At 42.7% G+C, this 14,917-nt stretch overlaps 1 protein-coding gene and 1 long non-coding RNA gene across 2 annotated transcripts; both read left to right on the top strand.

The window, feature by feature from the left end:
• The first annotated feature begins 532 nt into the window (after positions 1–532).
• On the top strand, positions 533–4,735 carry LOC127345742 (protein OSB2, chloroplastic). Its single transcript, XM_051372271.2, has 8 exons — positions 533–974; positions 1,500–1,638; positions 2,205–2,361; positions 3,197–3,297; positions 3,403–3,565; positions 3,637–3,708; positions 4,143–4,204; positions 4,289–4,735. Exons 1-8 carry the CDS (start codon positions 583–585, stop codon positions 4,442–4,444), a joined length of 1,242 nt encoding a protein of 413 aa, XP_051228231.1. The 5' UTR covers positions 533–582; the 3' UTR covers positions 4,445–4,735.
• Positions 4,736–7,450: 2,715 nt separating this feature from the next.
• LOC127338877 (uncharacterized) lies at positions 7,451–8,376 on the top strand. The gene is made up of 2 exons (XR_007874531.2): positions 7,451–7,637; positions 7,874–8,376. It is a non-coding gene; the product is annotated as an uncharacterized lncRNA (long non-coding RNA).
• The last annotated feature ends 6,541 nt before the right edge of the window (positions 8,377–14,917 follow it).

The following is a 14,917-nucleotide window of genomic DNA, read 5'->3' as shown; positions in this document are numbered from 1 at the left end:
GAGCTGCGGCGTAGGGGAGGCGACGACGGGCGGGGCCGTCGAACGCGCCGCCGGCGGTCGCAGTCTAGGTTTAGATGAAATCTAGCCGTTTTCATTCAAACTTTGTAATATATAATCAAAATTGAATGAAAACCTTTATTTTCGTGCACAAATATTCATTTGGGGGCGGCGGTTTGGGGTCGCGGGTCTGGGAGCGACGTCCCCCAAACGCGGCACGAACAAAACACGTCCCCCAAACGCTCGATCCGGCGCGGTTTGGGGGACGCTTTGGGGGACGCGACTGGAGATGCTCTGAGCCTAGGTATTTACCAGAGATTGCTTCATTCAAATATCAGCTTTCAATTGTACTACCTCCACATTGGGACAGAAATGGCCGAGGTGACATGGCTGGTCCTAGTAGAAGTCTTGGCCCGGCCAGGCCGATGGGTCCGGTCCACTCCACTCCAAGCACCGGCCCACCTTTGGAATCGTCGTCTAGACCCCAGTCCAACCTCGGAACTTTGACCTTCTTGGGACCCCTTTCCTCCTCCGTCTCCTCCCATCCCATTCTAGGGTTTAGGGTTTTGCCGCCCGCCCGCCACCATGCGCCACCTCGCACGCCTCCTCCAGCGCCGCCTGCTCCTCCCCTCCGCCACCCTCCTCCCCTCCCCGCCCTCCGCCGCCGCACCCTTCTCCACCTCCAAGCGCGCCCCCTACGCCAGCCGGGCCAAGCCGCGCCCGCCGCCGCCGCCGCCGACCGACAGCCCCGCGGAGGACGATTCCCAGCAGGCGGACGCGGCCGCGTGGCAGCGGGAGAAGCTCCCCAGCGAGCTGCCCCGCCCGCCCACCATCCCCTTCCAGCCGCGCGTCGCCAACGCCATCCGCCTCGTCGGCACCGTCGGCGCGCCCGTGCAGCTCCAGCGCCTGCCCGATGGCCGCTTCTCCGCCGTCTCCGTCCTCGTGCAGGACCGCCGCGCCGACTTCCCCAAGTTCTGGTGCGATCCCCGGTTTCCCTCACTACTCTGCACTTACACGGTGATCGCTCGCTTGTGTCTGGTACGGGTCGTGGTTGGGTTCAGATTGCTGGTCTTGGTTTTAATTGCGGCGAAATTATGCAAATTCTCAGTACGATTTTATAGCCTTTGTATGTAGGCTGAGACATGAAAGTGAGACATCCCTGTCCTGTTCCATTTTTAAGCTAACCCTCCTAACGGATCCAGTAAAGTATCTATTAGAAGCTTTTATGATCAAACACTGAACCTTTATCACTAAATCGAAGTCCATAACTGATAGGGTCATCAACATGCTGAAAATGTGTCAGTGGCCAGCACGAGTATAGCGTTCAATAGTTCCAGCAGTCCAAAACTGATAAGATAAGGATCACTACATATTCAAAGGGTTGTCCTGCCATATATCATACTTGTGCGTATGCGTAGCTCCAGTGTATTGCTGCAATATCTCATTATGGGCTTGCGACTTTTTTTTTTTTTTTTTTTTTTTTTTTTTTTTTTTACTTTCAGGATCCCTGTGATTTTTCAAGACGACTTGGCACAGATAGCTGCTTCTCACCTGCAAGAAAATGACCTTGTCTATGTGTCTGGCCAATTAACTGGAGATGTTCCGCCGTTCAAACACGCTGATGGCCAAGCAAATATTCAGGTATGCATCTGTTGTATGTACTGTACTGTTCTGTTTTGCCTTCCCCTGTTATTTGTAGAAGGTTCGCATAAACAAAGGGTAACCCTATCTTTTGCATGCCACATTTGTTTGTAGCTCCTTACCTTCCTTGTACATACTTTGTTCACTAAATATAAGGAAATCCTGATAATAATAGCACTATTATCACTTGTGAAAATGAACAAGATGATGCCGTGGAGGGCGCTTAGCTGTGTATACAATCTGAGATATGTAATATTCTGCGTTGGATGAATTGACATGCTTATTTTTGCTTCATGACGTAGCAGGCTTCCGTTTGTCTCCTATTCTCTTCTTTTGTGTCATTGTTTTGAACATTTTCATCAATCATAATTATTAACAGAAGGTTGTTCATTCTGTGGTACTAGTGCGACTTTTTTCTTTTGATTCAAAATTTGGTTCCTCGTTCCTTAGAAAAAAAATGGTTCCTTGTTTTTCTTGCATCACATTAGAGTTTAGTTTCCTAGAATTCTCGTCTTACATGATTGGATGAAGCTGCTAACTATCTGGATTTACTATCTATGTTCCAGGTTTTAGCAAATTTGCTGTCATTTGTTGATAGTAAAGCCGTGGCAACGGATTTCATGGTGGATGAAGAGGAAGGGTTTAAAGAGATTGCTGAGGCCGAAAAGAAAGTTGAACCAACCAAAGTTATCCCTAAATCCCCAAGACGCCAAACATTTTCAGGTTCTGGTTTTGTTCTCAGCTATATCAAATTAACCCCCACTAATACGATTACCTTTTTTGCGCAATGCCAATGAGAAATTATCATTCCATTATAACAGAAGAGAAAATTGCACCTGGAATTTTTTTATTTGCTTGCTCATCTTTTAAATTTAATACTCCCCTCTGTATCGGTTTAATTTGACTAACTTAATGTGAGATATATGTTACAAAAAAAAATCACTGGAAACTTTAGATGTTATATTTTCTAATGATATAATTTTTGTGTTATATAATTTAGATTACATAGGTAAAATTGGTGGCCTAGGTGCACACATAGGTCTAATAAACCGATATGGAGGGAGTACATAGTTTTATTATAGTAGTAAATACCAATCTATACTGGAGTTTCATGGCTATCAGTAATATACTTTCTGATGGCTTTACTGGTATCTCTGTCATTTCGTAAATGTCAGATATTTCAGAGGTCTTCTTCCGGTGAAAACTTTTGAACCACACTTTTTTTTTTGATAATTCAATTATGACTTCACTGAATTTATCATGTATACCAAATTAATGAATGCGAGTAAAACAGGAATCCTCCGTAACTATGCACCTTTGCCTTGGTACCATACAATACTGTAGCAAGATATTTATATGCAAATGGATTAATAGATGAATTATTAAGACGTGCCTTTTTAGGCAGTCATGTATGTTGCTTGCACTTGACAAAGCATGTCGCTTACTTAATTACAGTAAACAGTTTTTTTTTTCTATGTTCTGTTTTATAATCTGATCCCAAATATATATGGCAATACCCTTGTTGTGTTGTTGCATGATGGCGTTATATTTTACTCAGAATTTAAAGCCAAGCAGGACAAGTTCAAAGAGCTCTGGAATGATGTTCTTGCCAGCCCACTTGATTGGATTGATAACCGGCCTGCGAAGGCGAATGGATCTGTGAGCATGTTGTTTATATGTTTATGTTTACTCTCTTGAAAGTATGATACAAAACTTGTCTGCCCCTAATTCTAGCATGGATTTATTTTCATTTCGATTGTGCAGAAAAATCCAAAGTATCCTGATTTTAAGAACAAGATATCAGAAGATGCACTCTGGCTTGACTCAGCACCAACGCATGTGTTAGAAAAGTTGGATACTGTGACCTTTAATAGTGGCTACAATGCAGCTAAAACATACAAGCCTGCTAATTATAGCATGGGAAGAGGTTACATTTTAACCTGATAGTTCTCACTTTTTCTGTTCTTATTTTTTGATACTAATATTCAGTTTGAACAGCTTCTAATACAAGCTGGGGTAATAAATCGAAGACAAGCCAAGCTGCTTCTCCTGAGAAACTACAAAAAGAAGGTAAGTGTAAAATTTGTTTGTGTTTCCTGTATTTACATATTACATGCTACTAATAATCAAATTGCACGTGGAATACATTCCGTTATCTCACCTTAGCAGCACAAGTTTCTTAAATAAGATATTTGCCTGTTTCTCTTGCTCCTCTTCTAGTAATGTGATTATTTGTGCCTGAGCATCTCACTAACTATTCTTTTATAACCTCTTAATGTGATCTATCCTGTTAAGATTGTCTAAATACCCTGATGCCATTTCTTAGTTCCTTAACAGCACATATTGTGTATTTTTGTATTTAGATGTGTCTTATTGTCCATGTTTCTTAATACAAGTTTTGGTCAATTATTTTAGTGAAACTTACTTTATCTGCAAGTTGGATGTTTGCACTTCACAACCTGTGAATATTTCTTTGCTAATGACGCCCATGATTTTTCTTGCAGCGGACTTGTTGAAAGATCTGGTGGACAATCCTCAAAAATGGTGGGACAACCGTATAGACAAGGTCAGTCTCTGAACGTTTTGTCATAGTCTTTAATTTTCTTAGCTGGTCCTAAGTATTATTCTGTTTTTTTTTTTTGAAATTCAGAGGTCACCTAAAGCCCCCGACTTCAAGCACAAAGATACCGGCGAGGCTATATGGTTAAACACCAGGACACCAAGTTGGGTTACAGATGCCCTTCCACCGGCGAAAGCCAGTATGGGTAGCAAGGGAGGTAGAAGGCCAGAGACCCTGCTTTCTTGACCTGGTTGAGTCAGCCTTAGAGATTAAGCCCTACGATGTGCAATGTGCGTTCTATTTTGCTAAATATTCAGGTTGTCTCAGAGTTAGCATTCTGCAAAATTAGTAGAAATCTCTCTGCTAACTCATGAGGTTCAGGTAGAGACTACTCAAGATAATATCTGGCTTAACCTCCACCATTGTTAGTAATACCCATGTGGATTCGGCCTTCGTAATGCCATACCATGATGTAAATAGCATTTCCAAGTCAATTCGAATACATGGTAAGCTCCTTCAGACTTCAGAAGGCCACAATCTCGTTCCCATCAACTAGTGCCTTCAATTTCCTGTTATTGGTTGTTTGTTATACTGTGTCATGGGATATTTGGTCGAGGAAATACATTTTTGTTTCAGGATGCATGAAGTTATTTTATTAAACATTTCAATCTTACAGGCAAGCCTCCCTCTTCTCTTATCATGTCTCTTCTGTAGTCTTAATACGATGGGCCTGGTGTTGTAGTTGGCCCATGAAGCTTGTTTGGGTCGTTTGGCCTTTAGCATTTTTAGCTGGTTATATCATTATCGCTCAAAATTTATCATTATTTGTGTTTGCATGTTTTCCTACCGCCTTTTGGGTACATTTGTTTCTAGTTTCTATCGCTGTAGATAACCATTTATTTTGAAGGACTGGTGTAGTTCTCAAGATAATGTTCTGCTAGTTTAGTGGTGTTGTCGTCAGAAATATGCGGGATTAACAATTCTGCATCTAATGTCTTGTGCCGTGCAGCAGATCAACCTCAACTGAGCTTATGGCATTCCATTCCATGGGCATTTAGTTTTGAGGCCAGAAATCAACATCACCTGGTGTGATGGCAAACCAGCCACAGAAAGCCAAAAGGATACTCTGAGATGACAATTCCCAAGGCATGGCTTGCGTTCCGAGTGCAACCATCACTAATTATTAGTGTGCAAACCTCTTATCTTTGGATATACACCACCGAACAATATTCTCAGGACAATCACAAACGGGAAGAGGAGAGCTCTCAGGCCCAAAAGCGAGAAGTAGATGCTACTACCGCACCCCTCCATAGATGATGAAAAGACCAGACCCAAAACGCAGCCCCCTTCGTAGCTTTGGAGGGTCATTTCGGAGGCCACGGGCCCCTACCACCCACAGACTTCTGCCCCCTTTCCCTTAGTGCAGCCGTTGACCCAAAGCTAGCTTGTTAGCCTTTCTTCCCTCACTTCGTATCATTGCTCATCAAAGCCTCTCAATCAGTCCAAACCTCATCTCCAAATGCCCATGCCTTGCACCTCCTTTTCATCCCTTAAATGGTCTCCCTCCCACATAGGGTGCTTGTGATGGGGTTTGCTTTCTTGATCCTTTTTTGGAGGATTCCATGTCTAATCTATATCCATCTTTTTCGTGTAGATAGGTGCACGTTGGCTTCTTAAAAGTAGTAGCGTAGCATTGGTGCTTCAGCTTTAATGAGTTTACATATGGCTGTCTTGGGTGAGGACGACCTCACGTTCACAAACAAGAGTACATTGCACGTTATGTCGTGCTCCTAAACCCCTTGAGAAAATCGATCTTCTCCATCTCTGGTGACCTCTTCTTTTTTGTTAGTGATTGTCAATGGGTATCTCCAACTGGATAAGGAAAATAGATATGGCGTATACTAGGGCGCACTTCGTTAGATGTGTACATGAACTCTAAGGACCCAACGTTGCAAGTGACATGTGTTTAGTTCGAGAAAACAGAAAAATTGTCTTCATCCATTTCTTTGTCAATGAGTGAACCTTTGTTCACAACTTCCATCATACAATACTGAAATGTTTATGTGTTTTATACAAATACCTGTAGAAATATTAGTGGAACAATCCATGTTTTATATGAAGTAAATTGATTTTATGGCTCTTATCACATGATCTACAAAGTTCTGCATAACAATGAATATACTTGTGCCCCTCCACTCGGAGGAGGGGGGCGGGGGGCTCTTTGCCGGGGGAGGGCATGCGTCTTTAATGACTCGTTGTCACACATGAGTGCCCTTGTGTACGGTTCTTCATACAAAATCTACCAAATTGATACAAGCGGAAATGATTTTGGAAAATGTGAATTGTGAGAATATAAATTGCAAGATTTTGCATTCGTCCTTCATAGAGAGCTCTGTCAAACGGATACAACTAAAAATGTTAATAAATTAGTTTTTTTTGGAAAAGGTATGCAATTATGGAGCCGTTGAGGGGAATCACTCATGAGTTTTGGAAAAATAGGCTCGTAGGATTCATAATCAACCAATCCCATCGGAGGGGAAAGCCATTTGGACCTAAATGCTTAGGTTGCAATTAGAAATGAAAGGGGTTCCAATCAAAGGGCCTTGTAGGGGAAGGCAAACATAGATGGGTCAACCAGGCCATCATTTTGCAAACAAAATTCTCACGAGAAAGGGAGAAGACGTGATGCTGGTGTGACATGTTGGGCTTATCTTTGTGTTGCCCATTTAGGCCTTCCATTTGTATCTTGGCCACCCAACGCAAGTCCCCATCGTGTACCGTTGAATCGTTGGGTGGATGCAGTTTACTCGAGCAAAGCAAAAAAAAAAAAAAAAAAAAAAAAAAAAAAAAACCGTTTCTACAAGCTACAAGATTGGTCGACCATTATCCAGTTGCCAAAACCAGTGAAAATAACTACTATACTAAAGTGCAACAACTTCGATTTTTCTCCTAATTTTAGATTATTTTTCGGGTTAATGTTAAGCTGACACGTATGTTTCCTTGTTAGTTTGATGAACATAGATTCTTTACTGGGTATGGTTCGGTGCTCCCTAGCATTTACCTACATCTGCTATAGCATACTTTGGTGCATTATTAGTGTGGCTTTTGCTGTTTGTGGTGGGCCAGCTTATCAGCACCGCTTTGACTCTGATATCCTGCCTCCTTTCTCTTCTCACCTCCTCTTGGATTTATCTGCGTGCGACGGCGCAGAGGATGGGAGGGGGTCGGGCGGCGCCGCGGGCTGTGTCACTATCGTTGACTAACCATGTTGTACAACTAGTACTGTTTGACATCAGGAATAACAAAAGCTAGGTTGATGATTATTGCTATGTTGATGGCTGCAGAGTGACACAATGGCAGGGTTGGTCCCCGGTAACCGGATGGGTCATATACATCATCAACCAAAGAAGGGATCCTATGACATGAAGAGAACATAGAAGTAAGTCAATCACCCCTTAAGGATCCGCTTCAGTGAAAAAACGGTTGTAATTGAAATGCTTCTACAAATGGAGAACTTCTCTATGCCTACAGTATTTTTCCATTAAGAGAGTGAGAAAATTGAATGGATCAAAGAATTATGTTTCCAGGTCAAAAAAATAAATCATTGGTTTATGTATATATAATAACCTTCAAATGCATGATGTAATATTTGCACTAACACTATTTGAATTGCAGAAGTCTGGTTTGGTTACTGTGGTCCCTAATGTTACACCTCCTTCTAGAGCAGCTAAACAGAAAAAAACGGCACATTTACATCATTCATGGGAGACACGTGGAAACATTACTGGTTTCCAAAATGTGCCATCGTAAGATATATGTCAAGCTTTACATGAAAACAGCCACCGTTAATCTATTCATGAGCCAGTTGTAGATATTTCATCGACATGGCACTTGGCCAGTTTTTTGGGGAGATCATCCGTTCCAGCATAGAACTTTTCTCATTCTACGACTATGTCTAACGTTTCACAATTAGACTATAAGTAGTGTCTGAATGCTGGTATGTTGGCGTTTAATAGCACTTCTGTTACCAGGTGGTACATCACCATATAGTCCAAGTGGCGGCAATTCAAGAAAGGTGATGTATGTAAAGCAAGATAATACTCTGGTGAAGTATTGACCTCTGTTGACTTATAGGCAAGTGATGCTTTTGTACAGTACACATACATTGCTATTTCAAATTGAGTGCCATGGTGGAAATCAAAATCGAAACGAGTACCTTTGATGACTTATAAACAAGTGACGTGTTTGAAGAGTACAAATACAATGATGTTTCAAATTGAGTTCCACGATGAAAACAACTATTGCACATGTAACATCCCCTTAGCCCAATGATATCATGGGAGGAGCACACGCGTATGCACCGTGCTAGCTTTATACATGATCTCTTCATAATTTATTGAGTTGCTTATCTGCACATTGAACTAAAACACATTCCCTATTTGTTAGATGTTGGTACCTGCAGCATGTTCTTTAACGTGTGCAAAATTTCAGCCATGTTTCTTGCATTTTGAAGACAAAACCGTTCGTTCTCATTTATGTACCACTTGTTGACACATAACTTTTAAATTTTTGGAAACGGCCCCGAAGGGTCCAGGTGCTTCTCATTAAAAACATAGGAGCAGTACAAATTACAAAGAGGTCCACAACAAGTACAAGTATTACAAACAAGACATTGACAAATGCATAAAGGACAATAAAGAAAATAACAAAAACACAATTAGGTTTTTCGCAACTGCTGGCGAAAGGAGCACTCAAACGACGGCTTCCCACAGCAAGACCGGGGACAAAAAAATCACTTGGCTTCCATAAGAATTGATGCGTTCAACCACTCTACGGCATCCTGAGTCGGCGGTCAATCCTGGACCACTGAAACTGGTCTCCAAGAAATTGTAGCACCAAAAATTGTCCATCTATGCCACCAGCAACGGCTACCACCACCTCATTCCGCCAACAATGCAATGAGGAGGAATTGATAATCATTCTTAGCCGCGAAACAGAGCATTTTTTGTTAATCCAAGCAGTGATACAGCATTCAATCACCGCCTGCTTCCCTCTGTGAACATCACTGAATTAAGCAAATAGAGTTCTTAAACCAGAAATGCACACCTAACATGAAATGCTCCAAAGTTTCATCACTACAATACATGTTTATCTATACCGCACCACTAGCCAACACAATTACCACTGCCGCCACGATAGACAGATCATCCAAAATAACATACATAACATCACATGCCACTCAACGACAACCACTCTACACCAACATATACCGCCCACAAATAAAAACACCAACTCTACTACAACTTCTAGAAAACAAACAAACCCAATTCTATTAAGCAATAAAATTAAGAAAACAATTCTCATGATCCGGCGCGGCGTGCCGCCGCGCCATTCTTTGCTAGTTTTCATAATAAGAAAACAGAATAAAACTAGGCTGAGGGAGAAAAGAAATCGTAGAGTTGAGGAATCTGGAAGCCAGTTGGACAAGTAGAATCCTGTCTCGTGGCAGTGCCGTTGGGCGAGCAAACGTGTTTTGGTGGCAGCTAGAGACTATAAGTAACCCAAGTCTGTCGACAGCTCTACTGCTGCAAATTTTGTCTGCACAATCAGAGTCCTGAAGGGTCCAATCAGCGTTAAAAATAGTTGGATTTTTGCTCCATGTCACAATCATGCTGGCGATTCTCCAGCTGCTCGTGGCTGGCTGGCTAAGCTAAGCTTGATAGCGCCTTGACACTCCTAGTCCAGGAAGGACACGAGTCTGTGTCACTCAATTTGCGCAGGAAGGATACAAGTCTCTGTCCTTGAAAAGGACGGAACCAACTTGTCACCTATCCATACAGATCTTGATTTGATCTGTCCGGATCCCGGCATCACGAAGGCGCAATTGTGGCCATCAAATTCACCATTTCTTATATGCTTCTGATTGCAACAGCCCAACCAACGAAATATCTCTATGTGCAGCTCACTTATATTGGTTTTGTAAAGAATTTGTCACACGTTGATCTCGGGGTGCCTCATTTTGTAGATAATTATAAGTCTACCGCATTGCGGTGTGCGGTGATTTCACACAAATTATGGAACGGGCTGATACAATTCAGTTGTTTGTATTTGAGATAGTCTGTGTTTGATCTTGCGGTGCATACTTTATTCATAGACACTTTTTTTTTTTTGAGATCGCCACTCTACTTTCCTATATGCTCGTTTTGGTCACCTCACCTTGCAAAACGAACTTGATAAAGTGTAGTCCAACATGCGTCACACATTTACTTTGTAAGCATGTATTTTTCGCTAAGGCCCTGGAAACTTCAATCGTGTTGGATGAATCTGCATGTTTAGTATTTGTGTGTAGCATAGAATTGTGTCTATTTCGACTGATGTGTAGTACCCCAAGGTGGACTATGCATTGGAGACGGTTGCCGACCCAGCATGAACTGGCGTAGCCGATCCCGAATTGGCCCCGAGTTGCCGCATGCATGAGCGTCTGCCTGAGAAAGCTGTTGTTTTCAAAGGGATGAACATATGCCTCTGGTTTTATGCTTGTTCGGGGGAAAATGTAAGTAGTGTGAGATATTATTTCGATTTTGTTGCGTGATGAATTGCTCAAATTTGTTCATACTTCATACTTGTAGGATGTTATCAGCAGTGGGTTAGTGGGTTCGGCTGATCCAAAGTGTTCTTTGCCATGTCAACATGCACTATCTACGTTGTGGGGGCATGCATGAGAATAGCACTAAATTCTCGAATTCGGGAGAAAATTCAAAAAGCTGAGTTGGTTAAGAATTTGTTTGAAAGGAAGAATAAGGTGGACAAGAAATACACCAGCTTATTGGGGGATGTGACTAACTAAATGGATACCACTAAGACACATGTGTTGGAGCAAAACATGACAAAACTAAAGGAGAACTGCGAGGAGCATTCTAAAATTGAGTTACGCAAGATCGAGAAGGAGAAGAACTTGCGGCTAGAGGAAAATAAGAAAGTAAACGATGAATAGAAAGAACTGAAGGAGGAGGAAGACAAGGTTGGAATACATGTTGTTTGATCTTCTGAAAGCTAGTGACGCAAACAAGGATTAGATGAAAAGTATCCGGCTAATTTGTGATGAGTGAGATAATTTCATTTGGATCTTGTTGAGCATGTTCGCTAAAAAAATAGTGGTTGTAATATCATTTAACTTGTTGGTATCAAGCGTTTGAGATAGTAAATTATTATTGTGTTTGAGAAATTTAAAAACAAATTATATTTGAGCGGTGTATAGAGATTGCCGATGTGGGTAGCAGGCCCCAAACCCGCGGAAGTTTTTGCCTGCGCCCTCGAAGCGCATGTCCAGCACCGATGCCGAACACTATTTTGACAGATTCTACATTCACTAACACAATGTCTACATCAGCATGGAAGTGTGACAAAGTTTCTGCATATGTTTTGGTTTTGGATATAGGACTCCACTAACATAGGGAACTGATGATGAATTGATTATTTCTTCATGTGCACGTCCTCTTCCAATCGTGTTGTACACTGCAAAGCTTCCAAACAGCATGGACCACACACACTGGTGGAAGAAAAAATAAAGGGTTGCAGAAGATGCCTCCTAGTAATATACATACGCAGTAAAGTGCACAGAGAAATAGTTAAATCCGGGACCAACCGACACGAGGCTATATACATTTCCAGAAACGGAAACTAGGTGGGGAAGGTGATTAGACACATCATACTCCTAACAGCAAAAGTTAAGCTCTTGAACAGTGACGATGATGATCACATCAGGTTAATTAATCAGCCATGGAGGGATAAGGAAAAGGGTGAGGGGCTAACCTGGAACCATAGGGAGAAGTTTAATCGTGATCCCTGTCTGTCACGCGCGCGGACAGCACTTGTGTGGCGCCAAAGCAATCATTTGCTGAGCTCACTGTGCGTGCAGCTGTGTGTACAGCAAATCTAGGAGCTACGATTCTCTGCGACATCCCATCGCTGGAATCCTGGGTTGTGTATGTCCAGCTGGACACCCCCACTTTAGCGTTACGGGGGCTATAGTATACAAAGGTTAATTACTACTTTCTCAAAAAAAAAAAAAAAGGTTAATTACTACTATCTCCATTTGTCTAGCCAGGGTTCATTCGGTCACTGTTTTCCAATCTAAGGAATGAAATATGAAAACCACGGTTACAAGTCTCGAGTTTTTTTATATTTTTCTTACAAGTACGTATGCACCCTATATACCTCTGGCTTTTTATAGAGAAATATGTTTATTTGAAAGTTACTGAAAAGAGTAAACCATAGATATAGTGTTTGTTCACTTTTATGGTGACATACTGTCATTTTGTGAACTCACAAATGAAGCATCAGCCAATAGAAATATTGTTGTATATACGTCACACCCTATATTTACATTGAAGATACTGCTCTATGTGTTTGTGTATACATCATGACGGTTGAAGAGAAGAGGTTAGAAAGGCAACGGAATGAAAGCAATCCCATATCATAAAGTTTTTCTCTAAAAAAAATCTGTTTTTACAAGTACATTGTTGGATGTAGATGAGCTGCAACCCAAGAAGGCAACCCATATAGTCTTCAATTTCTAAAATCTAAAGGCTCATCACGGTGGCATCTTGAGCGCACATCTTCAGGGATAAAGTTTAGTCTCGCACTGCTAGTTGGGAATGAGTTGAATTGGTTTATAAGGGCTGCTGCTTTAGACGTAGTAAGTGAGTCATAAGAGAAAGAGTTCACGTGCACTCCTCGTCCCCCTCCGTCGCGTTTTGATTTTGAAACTAATTTTGTGGATGTCTAAATTTTTGCTTGGTACACCAACACTAAGTTAGGTACGTGGTTCGCCGTGTTTCTATCTTCCAATGCGTGGCAGTCTCGATTCCAAACTAAACCAAAAGACCATAGATATAACATATCTAGAGTTCTCCATACTCTTTTATCTTCTATCTCTATCTCGCTCCCAACTTGTTGTGCACATCTTGGTTGTGTGGAAGAGGAGAGAGAGGATATGCAAAGCGAGGCAACGGAAAGCAAGGCGATGCCAAAAGGTTGAACAGAAGCGGGCAGGAGCATAGCATGAGACGCATGGAGGGGCCGGCACGCCGTATGCTCGCTGACAGGGGAAATCAATGAACACATACATTTCCACGTCACGGATTGGAAGGGCTTGGGATCGGTGCTGTTGGTGTTGGGCCGATGGGACTCGACATCGATCAGAACCTAGCTGCCCACATATACACAAACGTCATCCATTATTTTTACCAAGGAAAGCAGTGCAGCAAAAGCGAAGCGAAGAGAGGTGTGTTTTCCTTGTACCTGCAAAACAGCAACCGTGGCATGTCTCCTCCCGCTGTACACACCGTGACACCTGGCAGCCTACCGCAACACGGACATAGGGTGAACAGTGTGCACGAAACGTTGCTGCTGCCACGTCGCACTGCACGCCCAGACACTGCTTGGAATAGGACACGGCGAGATATCCATACGTGTGCGTGCTCACTGTGTACAACATGGTGAATCGAGACATGCATGTCGATAGCTACAACAACCACACGATCAATGGGGTCGTCCTGGCCAGATGAGAACGTCGATATGATCACTCTACCCTGTATTGCAGGGACGGAGGTCCCAGTAGGGTAAGGATTTTGGATGCACGTGTTTTCTTCGGATGATTTGAATTGTCATATGTGTTCAATATAAACTTCTTAAGAAAAAAACTACGTTTGTTTTATCCAACACAACGCAAAACCAATTTCGAACCGAAAGCATGAACTCGCGCTACACAACCCTTTTTTTCTTCATCCTCGGAAGCTCGATGCCATATTGATGGACATGCGCGGCTCCTTCATCCCCGGTGTCCTTGGTGTAGTTGGCGGCGGGATCCAATCGTCGGAGAAGAGCTTGCGAGCAGTCTGCTCTCTGATCTCGACTGCAGAGCCTCGAGGTCGCCGGCGATCTGGTGGTGGAGTGCCCGCTGTCCTCGATTGCTTTTTCCAATCTTCTTTCAGGGTGTTTTCTACAAAAAAAGAGGCCTTATCCTCAAATAGTAGGTTCATTAAGGCAAGTGATGTAAGGGGCCTCTTTGTAATGTTGTACCTGCCACGTGGTTTAATATAAGCTCCCCTGGGGTCTTCCAGACCCCGGTAATGTTCAACCCCCCCCCCCCCCCCCCCCCTTACCGCGGCTCTTGCCACCGAAGCAGAACATTAGCACCATGACACGCCAAATCTGGCTAGCCTCCCCTCCTCTAACCCCCTTCGGCTAGCAAGGCCACCGGAGAAGAGGGGGGTAGGAGCCGCGAGCGCACAAACGACTTTCGAAGAGGGCAAAAAAGATATAGTGTGGTCCAAAACCTATTTTGGAATATAATATCTCATGCAAAAAATCTCCTAAGTTGGGTAGAAGGAATTCATGGTAATTTTAGCAGTTTATGGGTTGTGGCCAAAACCAAATCTATGTATGGGGGTGGATTGTGAATGCCATTGGTTAAGGATGTATCATTGGTTAAGGATGCCATGACATGTTTACTCAATTTGAGACATCATGGCTGAGTTCCCCTGTTGGAAGAGGTCAACACATGCAATTACATCAAAAATTCTACGTATGAATGAAATGGTAACAAAATGAGTGAAATAAAAAGGAGGTAGTTTTGGCTCCCGGGTTGAGATGCACCGGATATCTGGACCAATAAATTTTGCTCCGAGATTGCCTAGGGGGGGAGAGAAATGAGGA

The sequence above is a fragment of the Lolium perenne genome, chromosome 3, assembly GCF_019359855.2.
Source record: "Lolium perenne isolate Kyuss_39 chromosome 3, Kyuss_2.0, whole genome shotgun sequence".
Lineage (NCBI taxonomy): Eukaryota > Viridiplantae > Streptophyta > Magnoliopsida > Poales > Poaceae > Lolium > Lolium perenne.
The sequence above is the reverse complement of the archived record's forward strand: the minus strand, read 5'-3'. Positions and strand labels throughout refer to the sequence as shown.